The sequence below is a fragment of the Dendrobium catenatum genome, unplaced genomic scaffold, assembly GCF_001605985.2.
Source record: "Dendrobium catenatum unplaced genomic scaffold, ASM160598v2 fragScaff_scaffold_706, whole genome shotgun sequence".
Lineage (NCBI taxonomy): Eukaryota > Viridiplantae > Streptophyta > Magnoliopsida > Asparagales > Orchidaceae > Dendrobium > Dendrobium catenatum.
This window is the reverse complement of record NW_021319168.1, coordinates 1321506-1348913: the sequence shown is the minus strand read 5'-3', so window position 1 is coordinate 1348913 and position 27408 is coordinate 1321506. Positions and strand designations below refer to the sequence as shown.

Here is a 27408-nt window from a genome sequence, read left to right as displayed (position 1 = left end):
TAACAAAGGACTCAGTGTAGAGATAACCTCATGCAAAGCTTAAGGGTTCGTTTTGAAAAAATTATTTTGTGCGGACATCAAATGTAATTTATTGTCGAAGACTAATCAGAATATATCACCGTCAGCAATATCGCGCCAAATACTAAGCAAGGGGTGACGTAACATATTTTGATCGATCTTTTGGATGATATTCAGCATCTGTACAAAACAATTTCTCATTTGAGACAGCTTTCTTAATACTTTCTAAAATAATATTTTAGTTAAAATTTTTTTTTGAATTAAAAATTTTATACTAAAAAATTATTTAAGAAAGTAATGAAAAAGCCATCTCAAATGAAGCCTAAATTATTATTTGAATTGATGTATTAAATATGAACCATAAAATTGGTGAAATTCAACGCCCAAAATGTTGCAGAGAGATGCTATTTGAATATGAATAACATAACTCGAACTACAATCACATCAACAACAACATAGAATCAAAGTTCAGAGCTCAATAATCTATTAAAAGCTTCAGATGTAAGAGGCTATTAAATGACCTAAATAATATACATGTACACTCATTTTACCCTTGACATGTTTACAAAACACTAAGAATAACACTTACTGAACAAATATTAAACCAGTCGGCCTGCAAAAGTTAACAATTATGACCATATCCAATGCCTTTCATTGTCTGGAGAGAGGGGGTGGTGTTGTTGATGGCAATGGCTGCAGACTAAAGGAACCAACACCATCTGGAAGCTGAAAACCCTGATAAGGGTTAGGTGGGATGGAGTAAAGTGGCATGCCGCCGGTCAAATGCGGGGGAAGGGATGGCTGAATCTGTAATGGTGATGAAGCATAGTTGTATGGGATGACGGCGGCCATCGGACCGCCGGCCTGTATGAAGTGCGAAACATTAGCGGGTGGCATCAATGGAGGCATCATGGAAGGCATTGCTGGTGGCGATGATGGTGGTGGGGGTGGCGGCGGCGGCGGGTTAACGGAATCTGGGTGTGGGAAAGGCGGCGGCGGTGGCTGAGATTGTTGTGTCTGAGTAGGAGGAAGATATAGGGGAAGGCCACCATTCTCAACCTTGGATCTTTTGCTGTGAGGAGAATAATCTTCCTTCTGAGATTGATTACTAATGATACTTTCTGAAGCAAGGGAAGAGAGGACATAACTAAGCATCTGAGCTGAGGATGTGGATGCTGTGAGCTTCGCCGCTACCTCGGCGGCGGCGGACTTTTTTCGCTGTTCGTCTTCATTCTGGAGAGAGTTGTCAGCTGGAATGAGTGGCTGCTGTTGCTGGGTGTATCTCACTGGTGCTGATTCCTGCTTATAATCACCCGATATGAGACAAGTTTCTACAGGGACGCCAGCAGAAGCATCAGCAATGGGCACTGAAGCCTCATCAGATTTCTCTTCAGGAAGTGCTTGTGATGTATTATTTATGCTCTGTAGTTGAAGCAAGATGTTGGATGATTGTTCATATCTGGATAAAACAACCTGTAAAATGAAGGAAAGGTATGTTCATTTAGCTACAGGATAACAGTTTAGCACAGTGAAAGGAATGCAAAAGATGGATAATTTGAGAGAATTCATTGATTCTATATGATATTATCAATTCCAAAATTTGTACAAGGTGAAATATATTTTGCAATGTCAAATACCATGAAGCATGGAAAACTTACATTCGCTTCGGTAGAACACACCAATTCGATCCAAGAAATAAACCACAGTATTTTATATAATAATAATAATTATTATTATTATTATTATTATTGAAATAAACGACAGTATAACAATATAATAATGTGAAATTTTTGGGCACAAATTCTTCATGATAATCTTGTTCATATAAACTAATTTATGAACAGCAAACTGAACGGGTCTAAGAAACATGAGTATCATAAATTGACAAAGGCTTCATTTGGGATAGTTTTCTTACTATTTCTTCAAGCAGCTTTTAAATACATAAATTTTAATTTTTGTACGAAAAAGCTGCTTTAGAAGCGGTAAGAAAGCCGTCACAAACGATACCTAAGTTATAACATCCACAGTGTGCACCAATGAATCTGTGTCTGCGAATGAATAAAGAAGTGCATGAAATATGTGTAAGCCCCTTGCCATGCATGAATGAACAATGTGAATGGCCAATTTCATTTTCTAAGAATTTATCTCCTAAGCTATCTCTTATTGAGTCCACAGGTCAAATGAAATTAATTGAAGCGTTAGAATATTCCACAAATTAAATGGAATTCCATGTACCTTATTGAAATACAATAATCAGCCTTGGTTATTATTCTTGTATTAAACATAACAAATTCAAATCTACACAAATAACCATATATTCAATTTGTTACATATATGCACAATGAGCTTAGCAATAAATTGTTCCTTAATGTATGCAAAATGAATGAATCTTTACTGAATTTATGAAACAAATGAACACAATATTTATGCATATCATGCATGGGAAGGAAGATGTCCTTTATCACTTGCAGGTGGGATCTGTGCACTGAATAAAATACAAGAAATATATATATATATATATATATATATATATATATATATAAAACCTATTTAATATGTACTTTATTTAACTAAAGATATATTGCCGATGTAGAACACTTCCATCGCCATGGAAAACGACCTTATCTTCAAGGTTGAGAAAAAGAAAAGGCGAAGAGAGGGTTGCAAAATTTTCCAATGTGATATCATCCAAAAGTTTAATTTCCAATGCAAGAAAACTTGATTCGAAGTTGTAAAAAGGTAAGAGGGGAAAAAAGGCATAAGAAGATATTCATGAATCATTTTATGACAATTTTAGAATATATCCTAACTTCCTAAGAGGCTGAACAAAAATAAAATTTGGAAAAAAAAAGTTCTATATAATTCATCTAAAATTTTATTTACTATTGGAATAATAAATTTACTTTAATGTTGAGTATATTATGGGCTCTAGAGTTAATGTCAACACGCCAAGTACCATTAGCATCTTATCGAAAATGTGAAGAATGATAAGGACAAATGTTAAGGTAAACATTGCGGTGGCTAAAACGAATGTTGAGATTATTTGAGTAAGGTATAATTAGATAATGGTAGATGATGTGTAAAAAAAAACAAAGAGAAACCTGTCGGAAAAGGTGGTGGTTGTGGAGAAGAGATTCGGCCGATGGAATCAAGAATGCCGGCGGAAGAAGAAATATCTTGATGGAGTGGAGTGAGTGGAGTATGTGGACGGTCAATACAAAAACTATCAAGTCTCTTGTTTATGGAATCCATAAAAGCATGGATGAGCCAATGGAAGCAAATTGTACATCGACTTGTTGTAGAGATTTTTGTATTTTGAAGAATTGCAAGTCTTGTTCATAGGCATTTTATAGTGCGTTTGATGGGGACATCAGATTTCGACACGTGTACCATCGCCGACGGCGCAAATAGATGGCTACGATCCAGAGCCTCTATTTCTGAGTTATTTACTGCTTATGTCATGTGTACTTCTTTAGTTTTCCTAGTTTGCCCCTGAAGGCATTGTTCTACTTATGTAGCCCAGAGGGCGTTTATGTCTTTTCATTTTCTTTTATTTGAGCCTCCTTATATGAGGCATGATGCATTGTAAGTTTTGAGTTTTTGGTTGAATGAAAATTATCCCCTTGTTCTCTTTGTGAGTGCATTTCCCTTTGATCTCTTAGTGAGTTCAAAGGGAGAACTAGATCTCTTAGTGAGTTCTAGAATTAGTCCAAGCTTATTGTGTGGAAGTAGAGTAGTGAAGAGATCTCGAGGTAAGAGGTTCCAAAGTCACAGAAAATTGCAGTTTTTCTTCAGTTTTTCCTCGCCTCCCTTGGGAGCTATCCAGGCCGCCGGCTTCACAGCCCAGCCCGCTCCCCTGCAGGTTCCTCCCGCCGGTCTGCCAAACCCCACCCGCCGACCTACCCAGTTCCACCAGCCGACCCCTCCTCCGGCCAGCATCCGCCGGCCCACCCTCAGCCGCCGGCTCCTTCCCACATTGCGCCGCCTCCTTTTCTCCCTCCTCTATCAATTTTCAAATTCTGAATTTTGGAGTTCTATGGCCATTAAAGGTTTCCTAAATTGCTCCATTGATTATTGCAATCCAATAAATTAGAATTGAGTTTGAATTCGAAATTCAAATCCAATTCAATTAATTGCTTTAATTAAGAAACCTCCTATTACTATTAAAACTGAAATTTTAATTTCAGATTTTGCTTAAATTCAGAAATTGATTTTGTGGTCCCCACTCACCTAAATTAACTCCCTCTTTCTCTCTATGGCCGGCCCCTTCATTGGGCCCCTTTCTCTGTCATAATCACCTCATTAATCCCACAAAATAAGCCCCCAAATTCCCTCCCTTGGCCGCCCATAATTCCCCTTTGATTTAATTTGGATTTCAAATTAAATCCAGTCCATTAACCTATCCAAAATTAAATTTCCTGCAGAAATTCCTGCACCCTTATTTGGATTCCCACCTTGGCCAAACCTCTCTAACCCACCTACTCCTGGCCGTTTCTCCTCCAACGCCCGAGCCACTTCTCTCCTCCACTTGAGAACGTCTCGCGGCGACCGCTCACTCTTGCCGCCAAGAATGTATGGAGGAACCCGAATGGAACTTCGGGTTTGAGTACGACAACCGCGGAAGGGTCAATATTCTCCGATCACCTTTCTTTGACGTCGGCTTCGACTTTGACGACACTGTCGAGGAGTACTTGGATCGGATTCTACCACCACTAGTGGAGTCCATCGACGACCACTTCTCCGTCTACACGTGGATCATTGAAGGCCGTCCACCCACTCCTCCGAATCCGGCTCCCTCCCCGGCGACAAGTCCTCTCAAGATCACTTGCCTACTAGTAGCGTCGCTAAGCCTACTTACGGTCCTATTCCGCTAGCCACCACTATAAACATGAGTGACGGATCTTAAGGTGAAAGATTTAAATTTTAAATTTGGGGCTTTGTTATTCTTAGCCATTTGCACTACTTGAATTATTGATGTTATTTTGAAAAGTCTTCTAATCTCTAAATTTGATTTCTTGTCATTACTTAATTTATCGTCATCTAATTCGTGAACTCAACTTGATTAAGCAAAGAGTTTTGGTAGCAAGTTTTGAATCAATACTTCTATTAATTTTCTATGTGCAATTCGTAATTCATAGCATGATTGATTCACATCAGTGTTGCCACAAAACCTAGAATAAATTTCTCATATTTTATCTTCAACTCCTTCCAGAAAAAGAAAAGCCAATTTATATGCCAAATAATTGACAATTAACCTCATTGCGGGCCAAAAAATTTGCAGTGGTAGATGATAACATTTTATATCATAGATAAATGAGAGAACTTGGGGGGCACCAAAGATTTTTTACGTGGAAAACTTGTAAAAAAGAAAAAACCACGGGGTGTGTGTGAGAGAACTTGAATCTCAATGCATATTTGAAGTGGAAAGTTCCAAAATTAAACCTGAGATCCATTTGGATTATGATTTTAGCAAACTTATAACCGAATTAAAAATTTCAATGAGATGAACCAAACGACACCAAAATTGGTCTAATCCAAGCCCAAAGGGCCCAAATTAAAGATCTAAAGCATAGTTTAAAACTTCAAAAAATTAGTTGACTGATCAAACAATCTCCAAATTTGGCATGCTTATTGTCAAATCAAGTGGCTTGACGAGACAAATCTAATGAGCCCCAAATAGCTTAATTCTGACATCATCAAAGGCAACTAAATGCTAAAAAATGATCTATGATTGGGTAAATCAATACACGCAGTTTGATAGAGTGCTCTGAATTTTCCCCATCTACAAGGCATGTCACTCCCAAAAATCTATAAATAGAAACCCACTCAGTACATGAAGAGGAACTTTAACTAGAGATTCAAGAGAGCTCTAAGGTTTGAAGAATCCCAGAGCTTCCAACCGTGCACGACAGCCAACAAACTTTCACTTGCCAATCAGCGCCACCAAACTTCTGCCCGGCCAACCTTCATTGGAACTCCGCCCACCACTGATCATTGGACCTCAACTTGACCACTGTCGTTGGACCTTCATCCAGCACGACTGCCAGACCTCTGCCCCGCCATAGTCATCAAACCTCCGCTCGACTGCCAATGGCAGGACTAGCACTGTCAGGCCTACGAACAACCAATTATGGTCAAAACATCTCCTGGCCTCCATAGCTGAATGTATGTTAAACCAATCGCCATTGGACCCCCCCCCCCCCCCCCCCCCCCCCACTCGACCACCAATCACTGGATCTCCGCCCAGTCGCCGCCATAAGGCTTTTGCCTAACCTATCATTGTTGGACTCTTGATCGATCGCCTCCAGACCTCTACCTGGCCCACTTACCGCCACCGTTGAGCTTTCACCAAACGACAGCCGCTCGATCTCCGTTGTCAGAGTCCTGAAGTCCTTACAATACTCTACCGCTATTTCAACCTATTTTATGAACTCTTGTAATTTCACCATATCCAAGGTAGGGGGCAGACCCACATATGTAATTTACATGTTTATATATAGTGGAATATCTTTAAATGAGCAAGTCCACATAGTTTTTCCCTTTTCGAGCCTTCAGATAATAAAATCTTTGGTGCCCCCAAGCTCTAACATTTATCTATTTGTATGTTGGACATTCGTGCACCGCTAGGACGGAAACCATTATCCCCCTATTGTTGCAAATTTTTTGACCCGCAACAAACCTAATACTAGGTTGATCGATAAGACTAAGGGTCTAGATGAGCCAAGATAGCTTGTGAGTTTGGCTCGAACTCGACTTGTTAGTGAGCTTGAGAGTCGAGCTTATTGAGTCACGAGTTTGAGTTTGAGCGTAGATTTAAGGTCATATATTATACAAACTCGAGTTTGAGCTCAACCAAACTTGATTTTTAGCTTGTTAAGCCACTCAATTATAGCCTGATGAAATCCAAATATCGATTCTAATATTCCCATCCATATTTTGAGTTTCAAAGTCTATCATGATGTTTCACAAATCGTGAATCACAATTAACACTCTAGCGGGATTATTTTCGTAACTCAACATTGCCCACTCCTATTTTCTTTTCCCAAAGCCTAACTTCTACTCTCATGTATTGCCACCATCGATCCCTTCTTGGTGATATCCCATTGCAATGCCTTCTTTGATGACCAATCATGCAATCAATGCTTCTCCAGTGAGCTACCATCATGTCGTCCATGCCTTTTCTAGTGAGTTACTATCATGATTCTGCCATTCCTGCCTTCTCCAGTGATTTCCAGTTGCAATGCCTTGCCCAAGGAGCTACAATGCCATCATTATCTTCTTCAACGAACCACCAAGTCAACTCAAGCTTATTGTTGCACGAACGAGCCGAGTTCGGGCTCAAAAAACGAGCCTGAGCCTACCCTTTATTCGGCAAGCCAAGCTCAAATTAGGTGCGACTCAAGTTCGGCTCGACTCGTTTATACCCTTAGATAAGACTTCAATTAATCTTAGAATATAAAAATGACTAAGCAATGAAAATTGAGAAATGCACATCATATTCTAATTTTAAATTTCATCATTTCTATTTCTTCTGGAAACCTCCTATTTTCCCCATTCAAGATAGTATTGTCTATAAAAAAATCAATAATTGAAACTTTTTAAAGTGAAAACAAAACTCCCTCTTTATGCCATAAGGTAAATTGAAGCTAACAAGCCCTACAATAGGCACAATGCAAAAATAGTTAGTAAATTTATACTCTATGTAGGCTGAAATACAAAAAAGCAGCACATACTAAAATTTTCTGCTATACTTCATCCTTCTGTAAACATGCAAATCTGATATTCTGTCAATACTTTTGTCTATTAAATGTAATGTTAATTTGAATACTTCTCTCCTTCCAATTCTCTTAATGGATAAGATGTTCTTGTTCAAGCAAGATGTGTAATAATCTAATTTGTCTTCCCTTTTTTCTTCTTTCTTTGTTGCATTCTTAGTGATTGTTTAAAAGAATAATTTATTTATTCAGTTCTGCTACAAATCTGGTAATCAACTATGTTCATGACTTTTCAATCTACTATGGTTCGTTATATTATCTGATATTCTTAAGGTTAATTTCATATGGTAGATCTATTATTGATTCATACAGAATTTAATCATACTATTTTCTATGAGCCATCAAAGGAAGCTAATTAATTCTTGTGTTACCAAATGGCTTCGGTCTCGATCTTTGCATGCTAATTCTGTATTCGTTTTGCTTTAGAGTAATTACATCTTTATTAAGAATTTCCTTAATATTACATATTTTTCTCATATTTTACACGTAATCTCAAAAGTATCAAATTTTCTCAGAAAAATGGTCGTCCGACATCCTGGCTCGCATATTTCCTTCGTCGTTGGAGAATGAAGTTTCATATATATTCTCTACAGATTGAACATATGAAAGAACACAAAGTGGGCAGGCTGTTGCACGCATTTTTCATTTTTCGCAAAGTTTTGCTGTGAATAGATTGGACCGATCAGCCTGATCAGTTAATCCTAGTTAGTTCCAGCTACGAAGTTCATCCGCATATGGTTCTAGTTAGTTTTGATGAGTGTTTGAAAGTATATATGCTAGTTAGTTTTGACATTAAGTGTTAGAAAGTATTCGGAGCTCGAATCAAGTTCAAGTGATTGCTTCGAACAAAATGGATGAAAGAGTTCCAAGTTTTGGAACTCAACTTTACAAATGTAAGAAACGAGTTCTAATATGAGGCTTGGAAATCAGTTTCAAATTTCTTTTAAAGTATAATTATAATGAATTAACATTAGGTTATTAAGATAATGGATTGTTTTAAAATATTTACAGATGATAATAACAAATACGATAGTCCATCAAAGGATGAGGACTAAATAAACTCGCTACAATGCAATCAAATACAAGAAGTAAATTTGAAAGAAACAAGTTCACGCAAAACAAATAATCACTTCAATAAAGCTCACTTTCAGGACTCGGATTTAACAACTTCCAAACACTTACAGAAATAATGACCCATAATGCTCCTTCTAGCCTCCAGACTTGGGATGGTACTTTTATATGGATCTACCAGTAATTCAAGTCTATAAATGGCCCATCAAACAGAAAACATCAAATTAAAGTCTATATATGGATCTAACATTTCATATAACAGCCTTCAGTTAATTTATTGCAACCTCGATAAGAATAATTACTCTATAGCACCAATAGCCAATTGGATATTTTGCAGTTTCTATTACATTTTGTATGATATTTTGCAGATTTGTTACTGAATTTTTAAAATCCCTAACTTCAATACCTATTTTGTATTGCTGTCTATTGGTCTATTGCAAAGTTTTTACAACTTCCATTAAGATCAATCAATAGAAAGTCACAATATTCTGATACTTTCATAACAAAAGTACCCTGTAATCCTTTTTTATGGAAAATTATATTTTGATCCAATAATTTATGATCTGTTGCCCAGTTTGAACCAACCAAGCTGCTTGTATCCCCTGTTACTCATCTTACAATAGTTCTCTTAGCTAGTTGTGGCAAGGAGCCGTGTTTATAAAGCACAAAATGCAATATGATGCACAAGGATTTCTTTATTGCTTCAATGCATAAAGTACAAAGCAAAGGATAGCTTTTATTAATTAGAATATGACACTAAAAATGATATGTAAATCATCTCATAGATCCTAATTAATTTATCATCTTATTCTATAAACTTTTATTTAGATATCAACCTCATGAGTTGACAATAATAGGATAGAATATTTCGTCAATTAAAAAAATATATTCTCAAGATATTGCTAAGAAAATATAAAAGTCACTTATTTAGGGATGGCAAGGCTGTATGCTTTAAAGTTCATGAAGATGATTGATGTCGACGTCTGTTGTCCGTCTACGATAAAAGTTGTAGGGAGTGCCAATGATCAAGGGTGAATCATGTGGTATTGCAAGTCAAAGGTCAATTTCGGGTCAATGATCAAGGGAGAAGTTGTTGGTCATGAGCATTGAGGACGAGGCTTTGAACATCGATAGCCGATAATAAAGGCTTACTAGTAGAGGGTTAAGTTCTCCCTCGCTTGTTTTTTCATATTACTTGACAAACAAGTGACACCAAACCAAACCAAAATGGGAAAGCTGCACTACTATTGTGCTTCTTGCGAGCGCTTTATAGCTCAATGATGTGAAGCAGGCACTTCGAAAACTCACAACATGTGAGTGAAGCAGCGGTTGCTCACACTGCTTCGCTATTGAAGCATACTTTTAACAACACTAACAGGGAGTAATAACACTAAGCACAGCTACATTGTCCAACATAAATAATCACCAGTTTAAAACAAATTATGCTGAGTTGAGAGAGAGAGGAGGTGAGAAAATGTTGGTCATAGATATACATATAGGAACACAATGGCCGCGTTACATTGCAAAACAATCACATTCGCATGTTTGTTCTTCTCGCATGTGCATTAGCGCTCAAGGGGAAAAGCAAGTGCTTCAACAACTCACAACATTACAAACAAAGTGAGCGGAGGTTGCTCACAACACTTCTCTATTGAAGCATGCTTTTAACAACACTGACAAGGAGTAATAACATTGAGCACAACCACATTGCACAATAGAAATAATAACAAATGTGAGACAAATTAGGATGGGCAGATAGAGAGAAAGAGAGTGGATGAGAAAGATGTCCATAGATAGTTAGAGACATAAATTTGGTACGGGTTGGGCTGGATGGAGGAGGAGAGGGAGGCACACACATTATATAAAGAGAAAGAATGGATAGGAACTATTGACCTGACATCTCCTTTTTTTAAATAGCAATTACAATTTTTTTATGATCTGATCTGACATCTCCTTATTCTACTACTCAATTAATTTTAGGGATATAGAATGAGAAAGAAAAATGAAGAATAATATCATATTTTGAGAGGTACATTAATCTTTTATGTGAAATGATAATAAATGAAAATTTAATTAGAAAGGAGAAGCAGTTCTTTGAAAGTATAAAAAATAAGTTGGAGGGTTAGAAAAATTATGGATCAAACTAAAATATAAAATGCCCTTGTCAATTTCATGCCTAAGAAAGAGCTACTAGCTAATAATAATTATATACATTGGATACTAATCATTCTAAATTAAGTGATAAACTTATAGACCCATAATTTTGTTTATTCTCATACTCTCTCTCAATATCATCAATAAGGCCCAGCTTACTCACAAGATGATCTAAAGCCTGAATTGAAAAGTATAATTAAGGTCAAGTTATAGCTTTAACAATGGGTTCAGACTGCAAAGTTAGGAATTGTTAACAAGGACTGTTTTGATCTTCATTGCTTTCCAAAATAACAAACTTTAAATAGTAGCCCATCAGATTCGACAAGAAATAGGTAATGAATTGCTAACCAGTAGTCCCAACACTGTTACGCTTGGACCGGTCCCAGCTGGACCGGTCCGGTTCTACGCCCGGCGGTCCAAAGCCGGGCGGAACCTGTTCGCAAAAACGGCGGAAGAAGAGGCGGGCTAGGAGGATTTTGAACGTTTTGTTGGAGGGAAATTTTGAATGAGGAGGGTGTTTATGTAATTTGTATCTTTCCTTTTGCTTTAATTAAGGAGATGGAGGGAAATTAGGGTTATCTTGAATTTGAGTTTTCTCTTTGAGATCTAGGTTTTGTTTGGGCTCTTGGCTTCGCCGGAGATTTTGGAGAGTACGTTATTCCTCTTGAATTGAAGAACAAATTGTATCTTTGCAATTTTATTCGTCTACTAATAAAATACTATCCTTTGCTTGCGTTGGATCTCAATTTTCTCGCGTTTCCTCACTGTTTTCCTGTGTAAAGCTGCTGTCCACTGCTGGAGACAGCAGTTTTTCCCTGGTTCCGCTTCAGTTTTGGCTAGGAATTACTTGATTTCAAGTATTTCCTATCAAATTGGTATCAGAGCATCATCGTAGGACTTGTGGCGGCTGAAAATCAGGAATTTCAGCGGGTTTTTGGAGGGATTCAAAGGGAGATTTCCGGTTTCTCGCGGAAGATAAGATGGCCGGAAAGAAGGTGGAAGTATTGGAAGACGAGTTCGGACAACTAAAGACAGAACTGGAGGGAAAGTTCCTGGAAATCTCCACCAACAATGACAGGTTGGAAGGGAGGTTCGCGGCGATGGAAGAGATGATGAAGAAATTACTTGAGATGAAGACGAATCCGACGGCGTCAGAAGCAAGAGAGATTGTCGGCGACCATGGCGTAGGAGGAAATCCGAACCCGCTTCGGGGGAGGAATCCGGCAGTAGAGATCCTTGAGGGAGAGGACGACATGCCACCTCTAGAGCCACTTTCTAGAGAGGAGATGAGCATGGGACATGATCGTCGAGGTGCTGTTTTTCAGCGTCGAGGTGCTGATTTTGAAGGCAAGAGGGGGGAATATGAGGGAAGTGCAGATTTTGGCGAAAGAAGAGAAGAATATCAGCGTCGAGGTGCTGAATTTCAGCGTCGAGGTGCTGATTTTGAAAGGGGAAGAGTACTTAGCGAGCCGTTTGGATCACATCTCAGAATCAGCCCTAGAGGGAAATTTCATGAAGGGGCTCAAACCTGAGATACGAACAGCTGTCAGAGTGTTGGAGCCAAGGAATTTAGGCAAGGCTATGGAGCTTGCACAATTGGTGGAAGATCGGAAGAGATCGGAAAGAGGAGCTCGAGGCAACTACTCAGGGGGATCGTACAAGATGACTACTGCGGTATTACCCTCCAAAGGGGTAGCGCCAGGTGGTCAGAAGGAAGCACCCAAGGAAAAGACTTGGAGGAAATGGGGGACAATTCAAAAGGCTGACCGAAAAAGAAATGCAGGACAAGAGAGCAAAGGGGTTGTGCTACAGATGCGATGAGAAGTACATGCCTGGGCACAGGTGCAAGGACCGATCTCTTCAGGTTCTCTTCGTTTGTGAAGATGAGGAAGACGAAGAGAGAGGTGGAAATGACCCCGAGGTGGAGGAGGATGAGAAGTTGCATCTGGATGTATCAGAAGTCTCTCTGAACTCAGTAGTGGGGCTCACTTCGAGTCACACTATGAAGGTGAAAGGAGAGATCTCTGGTCCCGAGGTTGTGGTGTTGATAGACCGTGGAGCGACACACAATTTCATTTCCACCCAGATTGTCGATGCGATGGGGATGGAGCTAGTGGATACCGGAGGTTACAAGGTAATGATGGGCACCGGAAAGGTGGAGATGGGTCGAGGTGTCTGCCGAGGAGTAGTATTGAAGATTCAAGGGATCCAGGTAAAGGAAGACTTCCTTCCCTTGGAATTGGGGAGTACGGATGTCATCCTTGGGATGAAATGGCTGCAGACACTGGGAGAGACCAAAATCAATTGGGGAACCCTAAGGATGGAGATGGTGGTTGGGGGCAGGAAGAGGACGATTCAGGGTGATTCCGGGCTGACCAAGACAGGGGTTTCTCACAAATCCCTCATCAGAACCATTCGTGAGGAAGGAGGAGGCTTCTTAGTAGAGTTACACCGCCTGGAAGGAGTCAGATTGGAGAAGGAAGGCAATGTTCCCTCTGCAGTACAACCGCTCATACACCAGTTCAGCGAAGTCTTTCAACCACCCCAGGGGTTACCTCCTTAAAGAGAGTTGGAGCATGCCATTACTCTGAAAGAAGGTGAGACTCCGATCAGCGTCCGCCCTTACCGCTATCCCCAGATTCAGAAAGATGAGATTGAAAAGCTGATCCGGGAAATGCTGGAGGCAGAGATTATCAGACCCAGCAACAGCCCTTTTTCTAGTCCAGTCATCCTAGTCAAGAAGAAGGACGGGAGTTTGAGATTTTGTGTGGATTACAGGGCTCTGAATAAAGGCACTGTACTAGACAAGTTCCCAATTCCTATGATTGATGAGCTATTGGACGAGCTACATGGTGCAGTGATGTTCTCTAAGCTAGATCTAAAATCTGGATACCACCATATCAGGATGAAGGAGGCTGATGTTCCAAAGACAGCGTTCAGGACTCATGAAGGGCACTATGAATTTCTGGTAATGCCCTTTGGATTGACTAACGCTCCAGCAACATTTCAATCCTTGATGAATCAGGTATTCAAGCAGCACCTTAGGAAGTTCGTCCTAGTCTTTTTCGATGATATCCTGGTGTACAACAAGACTGTGGAGGAGCACTGGGAGCATTTGAGAGTGGTTTTGGAAGTACTTCAGGAGCACCAGTTGAAAGCCAACCTGAAGAAGTGCAGTTTTGCTCAGGCAAGTGTGGAATACTTGGGACATGTGGTATCTCAAGGAGTAGTAGCGGATCAAACTAAAATTGAGGCAATGCAGAAATGACCGCTACCTAGGAACCTCAGGGAATTGAGGGGTTTTCTAGGATTGACTGGATACTATAGGAAGTTCGTGAAGGGATACAGTACCATTGCCTGGCCTTTGACTGAGCAGCTGAAGAAGGATAATTTTTGTTGGGGAGTGGCGGCCACCCAGGCATTCGAGAGGTTGAAAGAGGCCATGACGACGGTCCCTGTTCTAGCTCTACCAGACTTTGATCAGGCTTTTGTAGTAGAGACAGATGCCTCAGGTTATGGGCTGGGGGCGGTGTTGATGCAGAATCACAGGCCAGTAGCGTACTTCAGTCAAGTGCTTTCAGCCAGAGCTAGATTAAAGTCAGTGTATGAAAGAGAGCTGATGGCCATTGTTTTGGCAATCCAAAAGTGGCGTCCATATCTCTTGGGAAGACATTTCATTGTACGGACTGATCAGAGGAGCTTGAAGTATTTGCTAGAGCAAAGGATGGTGACCGAAGAGCATCAGAGGTGGTTATCAAAACTATTAGGCTATGATTTTGAGATCCAATATAAGCCTGGTTTGGAGAATAAGGCGGCCGATGCTTTATCCAGATGCGTTGGGGAGATTCAGGAGTTGGTTGTGTCAGTGCCATTGATAGTAGGCTGGTGGGCCATCAAAGAAGAAAGTATGCTGAACAAGGAGCTGAGGAAGATCAGGGAGGATCTGGAGAAAGACAGGAGTAGTCATCCTAGTTACTACATGGAAGGGGGGAGACTATTGTATCAGGGGAGGTTCGTGATGCCACGAACTTCCATACACATTCCCTATCTGTTGCAGGAATTTCATGGCAGCTCAATTGGAGGTCACTCAGGAGTTCAGAAGACATACCGGAGGCTGGCAACAGAACTTTATTGGAAGGGGATGCATAAAGATGTGGAGGAGATGGTGGCGGGTTGTGAGGTCTGCCAAAGAAACAAATACATGGCCATGGCTCCAGGAGGTTTACTATAACCATTGGCACTTCCAAACAGAGTTTGGGAGGAAGTGTCCATGGATTTCATCGATGGCTTACCCAGGTCAGAAGGATTCATGGTGATACTGGTAGTGGTGGACCGGCTGAGCAAATATGCACACTTCATTCCACTCAGACACCCCTACACTGCAGTGACAGTAGCTTCAGCATTCATCAGGGAAGTGATCAGACTGCACGGAGTACCATAGGCGATCGTATCAGATAGGGACAAGGTATTCCTCAGCCATTTCTGGAGGGAGTTATTCAGACTGCAGGGAACAGTGCTCAAGAGGAGCACAGCCTACCACCCACAGACGGATGGCCAGACGGAAGTAGTAAACAGGAGCTTGGAGACGTACCTAAGATGCTTTGTTTCAGAGACACCAAAGCTATGGGCAAAGTGGCTATCCTGGGCTGAGTACTGGTACAACATATCATTTCACTCGGCTTCACAAATGACTCCATTCAAGGTGTTGTATGGACGAGATCCCCCACACTTGGTACACTTTGGGAGCAGTAGTACCCCTGTTTCGTCGGTAGAGGAGTACTTGGAGGAGAGGGACCGAGTGCTAGAAGAGTTAAAGAGGCATTTGCTGAGGGCGCAGCAAATCATGAAGAAACAAGCAGATGGGCATAGGAAAGATATCCAGTTTGAGGCAGGGGATAAGGTGTTCTTGAAGCTCCGTCCATACAAGCAGAAGACAGTCGCCAACAGGATGAATGAAAAGCTGGCTCCAAGGTACTTTGGTCCTTATGAAGTGATGGAAAAGATTGGGGCAGTAGCATATCAACTGAAATTACCCCCATCGGCGACTATACACCCGGTTTTTCATGTCTCACAGTTGAGAAAGGTCATTGGTGATCACATCACCATTCCCGAGTTGCCGACCACACTTACGGAGGATTTAGAGGTGATCATGGAACCGTTGGAGCTGAAGGGTGTTCGCCAAAAAGAAGATAAAACTAAGGAAGTGTTGATCCAGTGGAAGAACCTTCCTGACAACGAGGCCACGTGGGAGCCATACGAGAGGATGAAACATCAGTTTCCTAATTTTCACCTTGAGGACAAGGTGATTCTTTGGGAGGGCGGTAATGTTACGCTTGGACCGGTCCCAGCTGGACCGGTCCGGTTCTACACCCGGCGGTCCAAAGCCGGGCGGAACCTATTTGCAAAAACGGCGGAAGAAGAGGCGGGCTAGGAGGATTTTGAGCGTTTCGTTGGAGGAAAATTTTGAATGAGGAGGGTGTTTATGTAATTTGTATCTTTCCTTTTGCTTTAATTAGGGAGATGGGGGGAAATTAGGGTTATCTTGAATTTGAGTTTTCTCTATGAGATCTAGGTTTTGTTTGGGCTCTTGGCTTCGCCGGAGACTTTGGAGAGTACGTTCTTCCTCTCGAATTGAAGAACAAATTGTATCTTTGCAATTTTATTCGTCTACTAATAAAATACCAGCCTTTGCTTGCGTTGGATCTCAGTTTTCTCGCGTTTCCTCACTGTTTTCCTGTGTAAAGCTGCTGTCCACTGCTGGAGACAGCAGTTTTTCCCTGGTTCCGCTTCAGTTTTGGCTAGGAATTACTTGATTTCAAGTATTTCCTATCAAACACTTATCAACATACATGATTGGAGAACCATTAGAAAAAAAAAAAAAAAAACAATTTAGAAACCCAGCTTCAATTCTAGGCATGCCAAACAAAATAAATAAGAAAATTTTAAAATTACCATTGAATTGAAATTTTAACAATGCTTAATGCATTATGCATACCTGAAGTTGCTCACGGACCTGCTCAATCTTCAATTCCTAAAGAATTACGTAACACATGAGAATGAGCTTCCAAAAAGGCAATCATAACAGAACAATACAGGCCACTTGAGCTTATGGTCAGTTATTTGAAAACAGAAATAAAACCAATTGACTCACCTGCTCATGCAGTGCTTCTCTTAAGTGAGATTGCAGGGCTATCCTTGATGATTCAGCAATTTTTAGTTGCCCAACACATTCCCTTAGAATGTTGTGCCACCCCTTCAACTCCTCAAAAGCTCCAGATCCGCTAATAGTACCTATGAGCAGGTAAAAAACGCACAAAAGTTTAAATGAATTATAGCAAAATTATAAGTAAAAAAATATAGCTTAAAATTGCGCAATAAAATTCACGTCTTGGCATTTTTAGCCAAATGATTCTATGAGGCGTAAGCCTTATGGTGGCCATGATGCAACGTCCGCCTCAACACGACTAAGGCACGCCACTTTGCAATAAGGTAAAGACATACACCTCAAGTGCTAGGGCTAGGATGATTTAAAAAAAATTATAAATAAAATATATACTTAAACCCCTTTATAATTTAACTACATCAATTCTTCTAAATTGAGTTTCTCCTCCTAAAGCCCTCAGTTCCTCCCCAACTATGCCCTCACACATATGGACTCACCAAATCCACCCTCTTCTCAACCGCACACCGCCACTGTTGTCATCGTCATTGCCATCACCTCCTTGCCAAGCCGTCCTCCACCAAAGTTCTTCTTCTTACAGCTAACAATAGCCATTTTTTATTTCCTAATATTAAATTAATTTTTTACTTTCTTGGTTTAGTTTTTTTTTTTTTTTTTGTACATTTGTATTTTGTAACATATTTATTGAATTATAATTTTCATTTTAAGGTTTTCTAAAATGGTTAGAGGTAATAAAAAAGCCCAATTAGAACTATAAAGAACCGGCATGAAAACATCACGTGCAAGTGCAAATTGGCACGAGTAAGAAGACATGTTTATTTGAAGTAAAACTAAGGTAATAAAGTTGGTAAGGGTGGTGTAACCAGAATGAAAGAATATCTTTCTAGTTTTCATTAGAATGTTGCTTGTGTGCCAAAGAGTTTGATGAGATGAAAGAGAATATCAGTGCTTACATGAACAAAGTAACCATGTTAAGTATTTGACACAAGGATAATTTGATAAAAAGTAGATAACGAACTTATTCTAGTAGTGGACCAAGTGGTAATAATTATCTTCTTTGCCAAAAATCTTAAATAAAAGTGCAAGAGGACCTAAAGACCAATATAGGATGAATGTGGAGGATGATAGATGATTTTGCAGGGAGAGCTCATCAAATATCTCCTCAAAATACAAGAGAGGTTTGCATGCATGTAAGAGAGAGTCGCCTTAGATGGCATGATAACATAAAGCAACAACCTTCCAAAAACCTTATTAGGAGAGTAGCTGTATTAGATCCGACCTATACTTTGACATTTAATATCCTTAACAATATCATCATTCATATGTATAATATATTCAACATGCTTAAAATTATCATTTTATCTTCTAATAAAATTGATTGATAACGTTTTCCCCCTAATTTCAAGCACTCTTATCTTCTAAACTTTTCTCTATTATTTCAATATACATCTCTTGTAATTAGAGTCATTGCCGCAAAAATATACACAAAAAAACATCTTAGCTTGAAAATTTTTGCAAGCATCAGCATAACAAAGATAAAATAAAAAAAGCCAAAATAGTCACTTGGGTATCCGTATATGACCAATTTAAAGTATCAAATTTCTCTAATTTAATCCCTTTCCTATAAAAATTGATCTTAAAGTATAACATTTCGGTGTTTTATGTGATCTTAAGAGTCTAAAGGTTTTCGTTTGAGTAGATCTAAAATTATATGCTTTAGATATCTTGAGTTTATTGTTCAGAGTGATGGTGAAATAGACGGAGATATTATTAGTAGAATTCAACTTGGATGTTTGAAGTGGAGGAATGCATCGGACTTGTTGTGTGATAGAAAAGTCCCCTCAAACTTAAAGGGAAATTTCTACAAGATGGTGGTGAGACCTGCAATGCTTATGGCGTAGAATGTTGGCCATTAAAAGAGAAGCATAATATTAATTGCAAAGATGAGGATGCTCAGGTGGATGAGTGGCTTTACACTTAGAGACATGGTATGAAATGAGCATATACGTGAAAAGATTGGAGTAGCTCCAGTAGCAGTTAAGATTAGAGAGTCTCCTTAGATGGTTTGATCACATAAAACATCAGCCTTCTAATGACCCAATTAGGAGAGTACATATATTACACTTGGCTTATCTTAAAGAAGGTAGAGGTAGACCTAAAAATGCTTGGTTAGAAAATATTAGAAGTGGCCTTTATTCGATTTAAATGAGAATTTGACTCTTAATATGACAAAATGGAGAAAAAGATTCATGTAGCAGACCCCACATAATGGTATAAAGGCTTGATGATGTTGTTGTTGTACTATAGAAATTGATCTCAAATAGTCCCTCAATTAAAAAGTAACATAAAATATAGCAAATATTTACACCAAAAGTTAACTTTAAGCGCATTTGAGGTATTACAAGAATTTAGAAAACTCAATTTAATTTTAATCTAAAACTTTAATTAATATACTTCATTTAATAGATACCAATAATATTAATGATTTTAATATTCAAGAACCTTGTCTTTATCCTCCTAGCTAAAGATTGAAAAGGTGTTGAGTGGGGATGGGATATTCATTCATTCCATAAAGAAATTTAGAAGATGAAGAATCAAGTCATGATTTAAACATCAAACCATAGGACACCAACACCGATGATTAAAAGATGACGAGATTGTGAAGCTAATACCAAAGCCATGATTAAGGGCTTAAATTGCAGGGATATTAGCAACCCAATAAGAAATCCATGTACAAAAGTGCAAGTGGTAAACCCAAACCAAACGTGGTGGTCATGGTCGGATAGCCTCAAGCGAGTTATGCCTTCCGATGCCTTCTTCCATCTTTTGAACTTGAAGATTTAGTTTAGTATCAAGTAAAAGGTGAAAAATAAAGAGTATAAGAGACAATATTTCAATAGAAGAAATGCAAGTTAAAGGGATCTAAAAGTTAAAATGAAGATTTGAAGTTCTTAATTTAGGATGCACAGTTGTGGTTTGGAACATCAAGCCATGAGAGACTGAGGTTCTTGATCATAAGATGATAAATTATTCCTAGACTTTCTAGTCCAAATGGAATTTTTTTGTTCTTACTTACTTTAACCCCCACTGTGCAGATAAGCTAATTTTCTTGGCCATTCAAGGTCTTACTTCCAAGTTCCATCTTTTTTTATTATTGAAAGGAAGATTGAGGAATATCGCTTTGAAAAAATAACTTTCTAAAAAAATTATTACTAGTCAAATTTTAAGATGATTGGGAATATCAAGTTGCAAGAATATCAAAAAAGAACAAAAGCCAGATAGAATTTTAGTTAAAAAACCAAATTGAATTAAAATAGATAGGCTAGTCTTCTTTGCCCCACTCAAAGAGGAACATAAACTCGATATAGAAAATCAAGAAAAAAAGCACAACTCATTCTTTTAAACTAGGACGGAAATTAAGTTCAAAACATTTAAAACTTGAAGAAAGATTTGGAGAGCTTCATAACAATACTTCTAGATCATATCCTTGGTCCAAATACATGATCTAATTTAATGGGTTAGATGTAATTATCAAAAACAAAAAATTAAGAAAGATATAAAACGATATTTCCTAAGATAAAATGTTCTAGATATTTTTATAAAATTTTCTTAATTCTCTATATTTGATTTAATTAAGACATTTATAGATTTTGCAAGTTTCCAAAGGAAGTTGCTTGTCTATCAAGAGAAAAGTTCTTAAAGTTCTTGTAATAGATGAATAATTTGCATTATATTTATTAATGCGTCAATCCAAGATTCACAAAGAAGGGAACTAAAACAATATCCATTCATCCTATTGTGAAGTGCATATTGTCTTCTCTTTACTGGCTAAAAACGAGAATGAACCCACAAAAGAGGGGGCAAACCATTCTAAAAACTAAAAGAGAGTTCTAAGGATTCTGACGCACTTCAAGTTCCACTGCCACAAGTTTTTAATAACCATACAAGCTTTTAATACTAAAAATACCCATGAACCCCTACATATCATCCATCACTATCTTCCCTCTTGTCATTTTGAACTGTGAGCCCACTATCTCTAGAAAACCTTCTCTTAACACATAGGTTTCGTGAGTCAATATGCTTCATTTCACACAAAGGAGTTGATGCATCAAAATGGAAGGTTCTAAAAGCTTTTAAGTTTGGTACACTAGAAGAGACACTTATCTAACAAAGGTATGAGATAACAATCAAAGGGTATGAGATAACAATCAAAGGGGAAAGAATAATTTGTTTAGCCTTCTGAACAAGTGGAATTGCAACCTTGCATCATACATATCTTCTTTTAAAAGCCAACTAGAAAGAAATTAAATGAGAGATGAAAGAAAAAAGAATGAGTGCGAGAAAGTGATCAACAACCTGATGAAATGATTGAAGTAATGTTCTTCTAAATCCATAATTCCTCCATAGCTCTTCCAGTTGTAAAGCCCTAAATTCAAATGCTCTTAACTTCCACTCCTAGAAGGCCAAATGATTGATTGACCTAAATACATTAAAACCTGGAGCTACCACCAAGATGAAACTATCTTATTAATGAGAGGTCATCCTTATCCCTAGAAAGACCTATTACCACGATGAAACAAAAAAGAATTACAACAAAAGAATAAATCTAAATTTTGGACCAAAGTTGTACATCAAGGTTGTGTATAGAAGAAAACTGAGGGCCACAACTTTGGATGGAAACATTCAGATCACATAAAGTAAAAAAAAAAAAATCTCACCCAAACGCCAAAGCAGCAAAGTATTTTATACAACGAGGCATAAGTAACAAAGCCAAACAATTTCTATCAGTAGGTCCACATATTCCTTAATTATATATCACCTTATTTTCAACATCATTATAAATCAAGAAAAAACATGCACTAAAATAATCATTCTCTCCTCAGAAATAGGGACCAATAACTTGGATATGCTTCGCAACTTAATTAGAAACATTTCTTTCTTTTATCAGTGGCATTTAAAGGTGGAGAAAAAAAGCTACAAGATACTTGAAGGAAATAAACTAAATAAACAATGCCAGCAGATTACCTAGATTAAGATTATTGCCAATCTCCTGGTCCATTTTCTCCATGGAGCTGATAGCTGTACTACATCTTCCAAGCAATGCATCCTCATCTATATGATCATTATGGATAAGCTCATAACCGGAGATGATCTTCTCAAGCAATTCTCTGCCAGGATATTTCTGCAACTTTTGAAAGAGGATAACGGGTATAAAAAAGTTTGAACATGGCTCAAGTAGTGGCCACCATACAAAAAGCATGCCGTGCTACAAGTGCTACATGAATATATGCACTCACAGACTTGATGATAAATAGATTCTTACCGACTTGTAATTTGCATTTCTCTCACTCGACTTTCTGTTTTCTGAATTTCTACCTATGATTTCTTCCTTTAGAACATGCCCACGAGAACCAAAGACTTTTCTTTCCTCCCATATGTCGACCTGAAGTAAACCAATGGCTAAAGTATCGTTAAAAGCAAATAAAAAAAAAAGTATGTAGGAATTAAATCAGGATCACGGATAATGGTCCACACAAAATGGGTAAAAAGAAAGAAAGCTTACAATCAGGATGAAACTAATTAAGTCATGGTACTACAGACGATTCTACACTAAAAGCATTTATTATGCCAATGATCCTCTAACATAGTGGACATTAGCATTGAGGCATCAATAAAATTTACCTACTTATTGGGCTTTGGGAAAAAAAATTAAAAGATGTACAATGTGGCTGAACAAAACAAATTATTAAGGGTGGAAAAATTAGATTTTTGAAATAGCTAGACATTCATGACTATTTCAAGAATAATATTTATGATTTGATTGCCATTCTGCCACCGATAATCTCCTACAGAAAAAAATGCCTAATACATAATGTTGTTCTAGCAGATTGAACCTTACCAAAAGGAGGAAGAAGAAGAAATTTACCCGCTCGTTCAAACATATGGTTCATAAGACCATCTGGTTTCAAGTAGGGAAGAGATAGCATGCATTTCCCTTCTTTTTTCATAACACCCTTGTCTTGTTAAATGTTATGTTTCGGGGCAAAATAAATCACCCACCAAAAGCATACCGATTGTTTTACTTATTGAAAAATGTCTCTTTAAACTGATAGCTTATACTATTTTGCGGATTAAAGTGAGTTAGTGGGGGTGCCGCCAGCTATCATGCTTGATCAAGAACAAAACAATTATGAAACACAATTTATAGGCTTCGTTTGGGACGGCTTTTTTATTGCTTCTTAAAGAAGCTTTATAGTGCAACAATTAAAAATTTTTGTACTAAAAAGTTGCTTTAAGAAGCAGTAAGAAAGCCGTCCCAAACAAAGCCATAGTCCCTATCTAGTACAAGGGTGTTGGATATGAAGATCAATGTTTTTGGTTGACATTATAGAAGTTCAAAGACTAAAAAAATTACAGAAAACATATATAGTTTCTCTCAGTACATTAAGCTTTCAAACATATGAAGTTTCTATATCACTTACTTTCAAATTATTTATATAACATTCAGTTATTTAAAAATTTTTGTGAATGCCACATGCTATTAAAAGAAGAAATGGGGAACTTGCGCCTCATTATAAAAATGGATCAAGTACTTTTGCATTTCTAAGCATTAACCATTAAATATTTTTGCTCTGCTTTGACCTCATAAGCAAATAAACAAGTTCCCAACATCATAAACAGGATGAACCACTATCTATTTCTGTAAATTGTTAAACAACAACTTCTAGATGGCGTAGTGCTCTAGTTTTCTTTAAAAATTTTAACGTAATTGGTGCATACGATTTTCCAATTTGTGCTGTGGAAAACATTCCTTTACATATCATCTTTTAAATGCTAAACTAAGGGATTCACATTTAATCTCTCCAAAGCACATGGAACATACATGGAAATTCACCTTACATTGAAACAAAAATATGATATACAATTATCATCAAATAGACAACTAGATGTACATTTCTGCAGTACATAAAACCCAGTAATATACACATTGATGAATTAAAAACCACATCTTACTGTTCATTGGTCATTACTAGGCTGTAAATTTTTATGAGTGTATTCAAGGGGAATGCAAATTTACCAAAATATAGAAAAAGACAAGTGTGTCTGACATGCAAATTACCTGCTGGTTTCCTCGGAGGTCACTGAAGAAAATAGCACCAACTTAACAATGGAAATTCTTCCCATTTATTGATTATGTTATGATCGCCCCATTACAAATTTGGGTTCATCACTCCATCATCGTCATTAACCTTATCACAGCTTTTTGGGGTTCACAAAGATAAAACTAAAATGCAAATCATCCAACAAGTTTTCCATATGAAATTAGAGCCCCATTAGAGGGGAAAAAGTATCAAAAGCCAAGGTGCCAAGTCAACATAGACTCAAATACTTGCAGCCAGATTGCAAGGCATGCTTTCATGCCTTCATTAATCCCAAAATTCCAATAGAAGAAAAGAATCTGAAAGACTTAAATACCAATTCAATACGCACGGACGCATTCCACTAAACCCTCAACCAGTAGGGTTCCCCAGCACATAAATTTTGAATGTTCAGAAGAAGAAACAATATAATACAATCTTTTTTAAGAAAAAGTCAAAATGGCGAAATAAGCATGACACAATTCTGCTCTGCAGGGTTACGATATGCAAAAAGCAGCAGTTGTTCTACATGCATTTCTAGATTAGCTAAAGAATTTCCATATATGGAGTAGACAGTAACAACATAATTAGAAAATAAAGCATACCAGCCTTAAAGCAGCTTTTCTTCCAAAATCATCACCCTTCTCAATCAAATCATTAAGTGCATCCGGAAGAACCTTCCAAAACTCATTAACAAATTCTACACCCTTCCTCCGACTATTTTGCAAAATATCATTTGCAAGGTAAAGAAAAGATAATCGCTGCTCACGTGGGGAATGGTGAAATTGACGGTCCCATATTTCCACAACTTGCCTTGCCTTCATTCTATGGAATATGCACCAATGTGATAAAGCTTTTCATTTGGTTAAGAATTACACAGTGAAATGTTATGAACATTAAAACAAAAAAGCTAAAAATTGGTTTCAAGAAACAAAGTCTATTCTGATATTCAAAAGAATAATTCAAAGAGGATGATGAGTCAGCAAAAACAAATTTCAAATTTGACGTGGAATCTCAGGGAGTTGAAAGAACACATATGTATCATTCCATCCCAAACTGAACAATTTTGTAGAAAAGTAAAATCAAATAAACTAGGTTGCATAAAAAATCAAATTTCATTTTTTTTATAAATAAAACCATAACAGAACTTTCATTAGCTCACTCTAGAAAGAGCTAATGAAGATTGGAAACAAAATAACATAGCATGGGAGTATAGAAAATGGGAAACAATAAATCAAAAAGTTTTATATGTCCTTTTCTTTATAAATATGCCTAAGGGGTGAGGGTTTAGGAAAGACCCTTATTGTTTAATTACTACAATGAAATGGTAAGCATAAGAGCCACCAAGTCCTTGAATAAGATAAAAAATACAAAAGCTACATGAACATTTATGAGTCCTTATTCCAAACGTTAATATAATTATAATAATAATACAAACATTCATATAAAATTAATCTATTTATAGCAGCACATTTAGGTCTAAATACACAGCATGTGCAGTAATTATGATACATAAAACCGTCTATAGAAGAGTAGCACTCAAAGGCTTTGATAATCTTTTAACAAAAAAAAATGTCTAATTCGTAAGGCATTCAAATCCAAACCAATAAATCTTTAGTGAAACAACAAACTCATCAACCACAGAAGATGATAGATATATTTTCCATCCTGCAGAATATAAATTGAAAGGATACTTTCTATGCTTTGCTGCGAACTATTAAGTTTTGCCAACTTATCCACCAAAATCTGAGAATTAAACGTTCCATTCCCATTCCCATTCATCTTTTATGTTATGAAGATCTCTGAATTGACAAAAAAGGAAACCTGCAAAGAGGAAAGAAAATCAAATAACAATTCAAGTTGCAGTATCCAAGCACCATAAGAAGTTTAAAAAAAAAATCACCTAAATTTTAACTGAGAAAAGATATTGCTCGTCATATCTTCTTAATATTTCATATGCAAATGGCATTCTGAATTTTATGGAATACAATAAATAGCTTTACCGGAAGAAAACGAAAAATTACTACAGAACTTTCTAAAAGAAACAATTTAAACCTTCACCCCTAGCAACTTGCCATCCAGTTGGCTTAAGAACAATGAGGCATAGATAATTTAAATTCCGTCCAACTGATTTTTTCATAAAAAAAAAAACATTGGAAGAAAATAATTATACCAGTTTTTTTTTTTTTTTTACAAGAGAACTTTTCGCCCAAAAAAAAAAAAAAAAACAAAACCGAGCAATTTCTATTCTAATAGATGATCACCGCACCGCTCACGGTATATGACCAGAACGCCAACGACTCTACTTCGTGAAATCCAAAGCCATTCTTTTTTGTTTTAATCAAACTTCAAATACACAAAAATCGTCACACGTGCCTTTGGCTTCAAAATTACAAATATAAAAGCCCTCTTTCAGATTAAGTAGTACATGTGAATCTCCAATCGAACAACAGAATCCCTGCCCCACCCCCATGAAAAGACCCCTCGCCCAAATCCCCGCAGAAACCTAAGAACCTAAGAATGCAAGGGAAAACCAGAAACTAACAAAGAAAATATAAAAAACATAAATTTTTTGAAAATCCATCCAGAGACTAACCTCTTAACAAAAGCGCGATCGAGGGTCAATGATGGATAAAGAAGCGGCAGACCGCGCCTTGGGTTCCTCTACCATACTACCTTTCCCTGCAAGTTTTTCCAAAGGAGAGAATACGGGAGGAAATCTACCTAGGGTTCTTCCTTCCGCCCAAGAGAGAGAAAGGAAAGAGAGAGGGGGTTGGGGAAGGGGAGCGGGCCGTGAGAAGAAAGATCTGGTTTTGTTCGAACGGGAAAGATCTGGTTTTGTTCGAACGGGATTTTATGATAATCCATTAAATTAATATTAAATTAATCAATTTAAAGGCTACAAACTTTTAAACAAAATAGGTATGTTAATATGATTAATTTCAATTTTTTAAAAATCGGATCAAATCGGTCGGCTCAGGCTTCACTTGGGGACAAATTATTAGGTCTGGTCACCGGAGCTAAAAATAGCTCCGGACATCCAATTAAAATTTATTACGTTGTCGGCATT

At 37.7% G+C, this 27408-nt stretch overlaps 1 protein-coding gene across 2 annotated transcripts; it reads right to left on the bottom strand.

Annotated features, from left to right (window-relative positions):
- Window positions 1-407: 407 nt before the first annotated feature.
- On the bottom strand, window positions 408-27171 carry LOC110107643 (regulation of nuclear pre-mRNA domain-containing protein 1B). Of its 2 annotated transcripts, none has more exons than XM_020837954.2 (8): window positions 26935-27171; window positions 26033-26162; window positions 24944-25191; window positions 22523-22642; window positions 22225-22381; window positions 17170-17309; window positions 17014-17049; window positions 408-1491 (listed from the first exon to the last, which is right to left on the bottom strand). In XM_020837954.2, exons 2-8 carry the CDS (start codon window positions 26118-26120, stop codon window positions 670-672), a joined length of 1611 nt encoding a protein of 536 aa, XP_020693613.1. In that variant the 5' UTR covers window positions 26121-26162; window positions 26935-27171; the 3' UTR covers window positions 408-669. The 2 variants fall into 2 exon arrangements, with proteins under 2 accessions (XP_020693613.1, XP_020693612.1); XM_020837953.2 differs by having other exon boundaries at window positions 22225-22387; window positions 26935-27170.
- Between the last annotated feature and the right edge of the window lie 237 nt (window positions 27172-27408).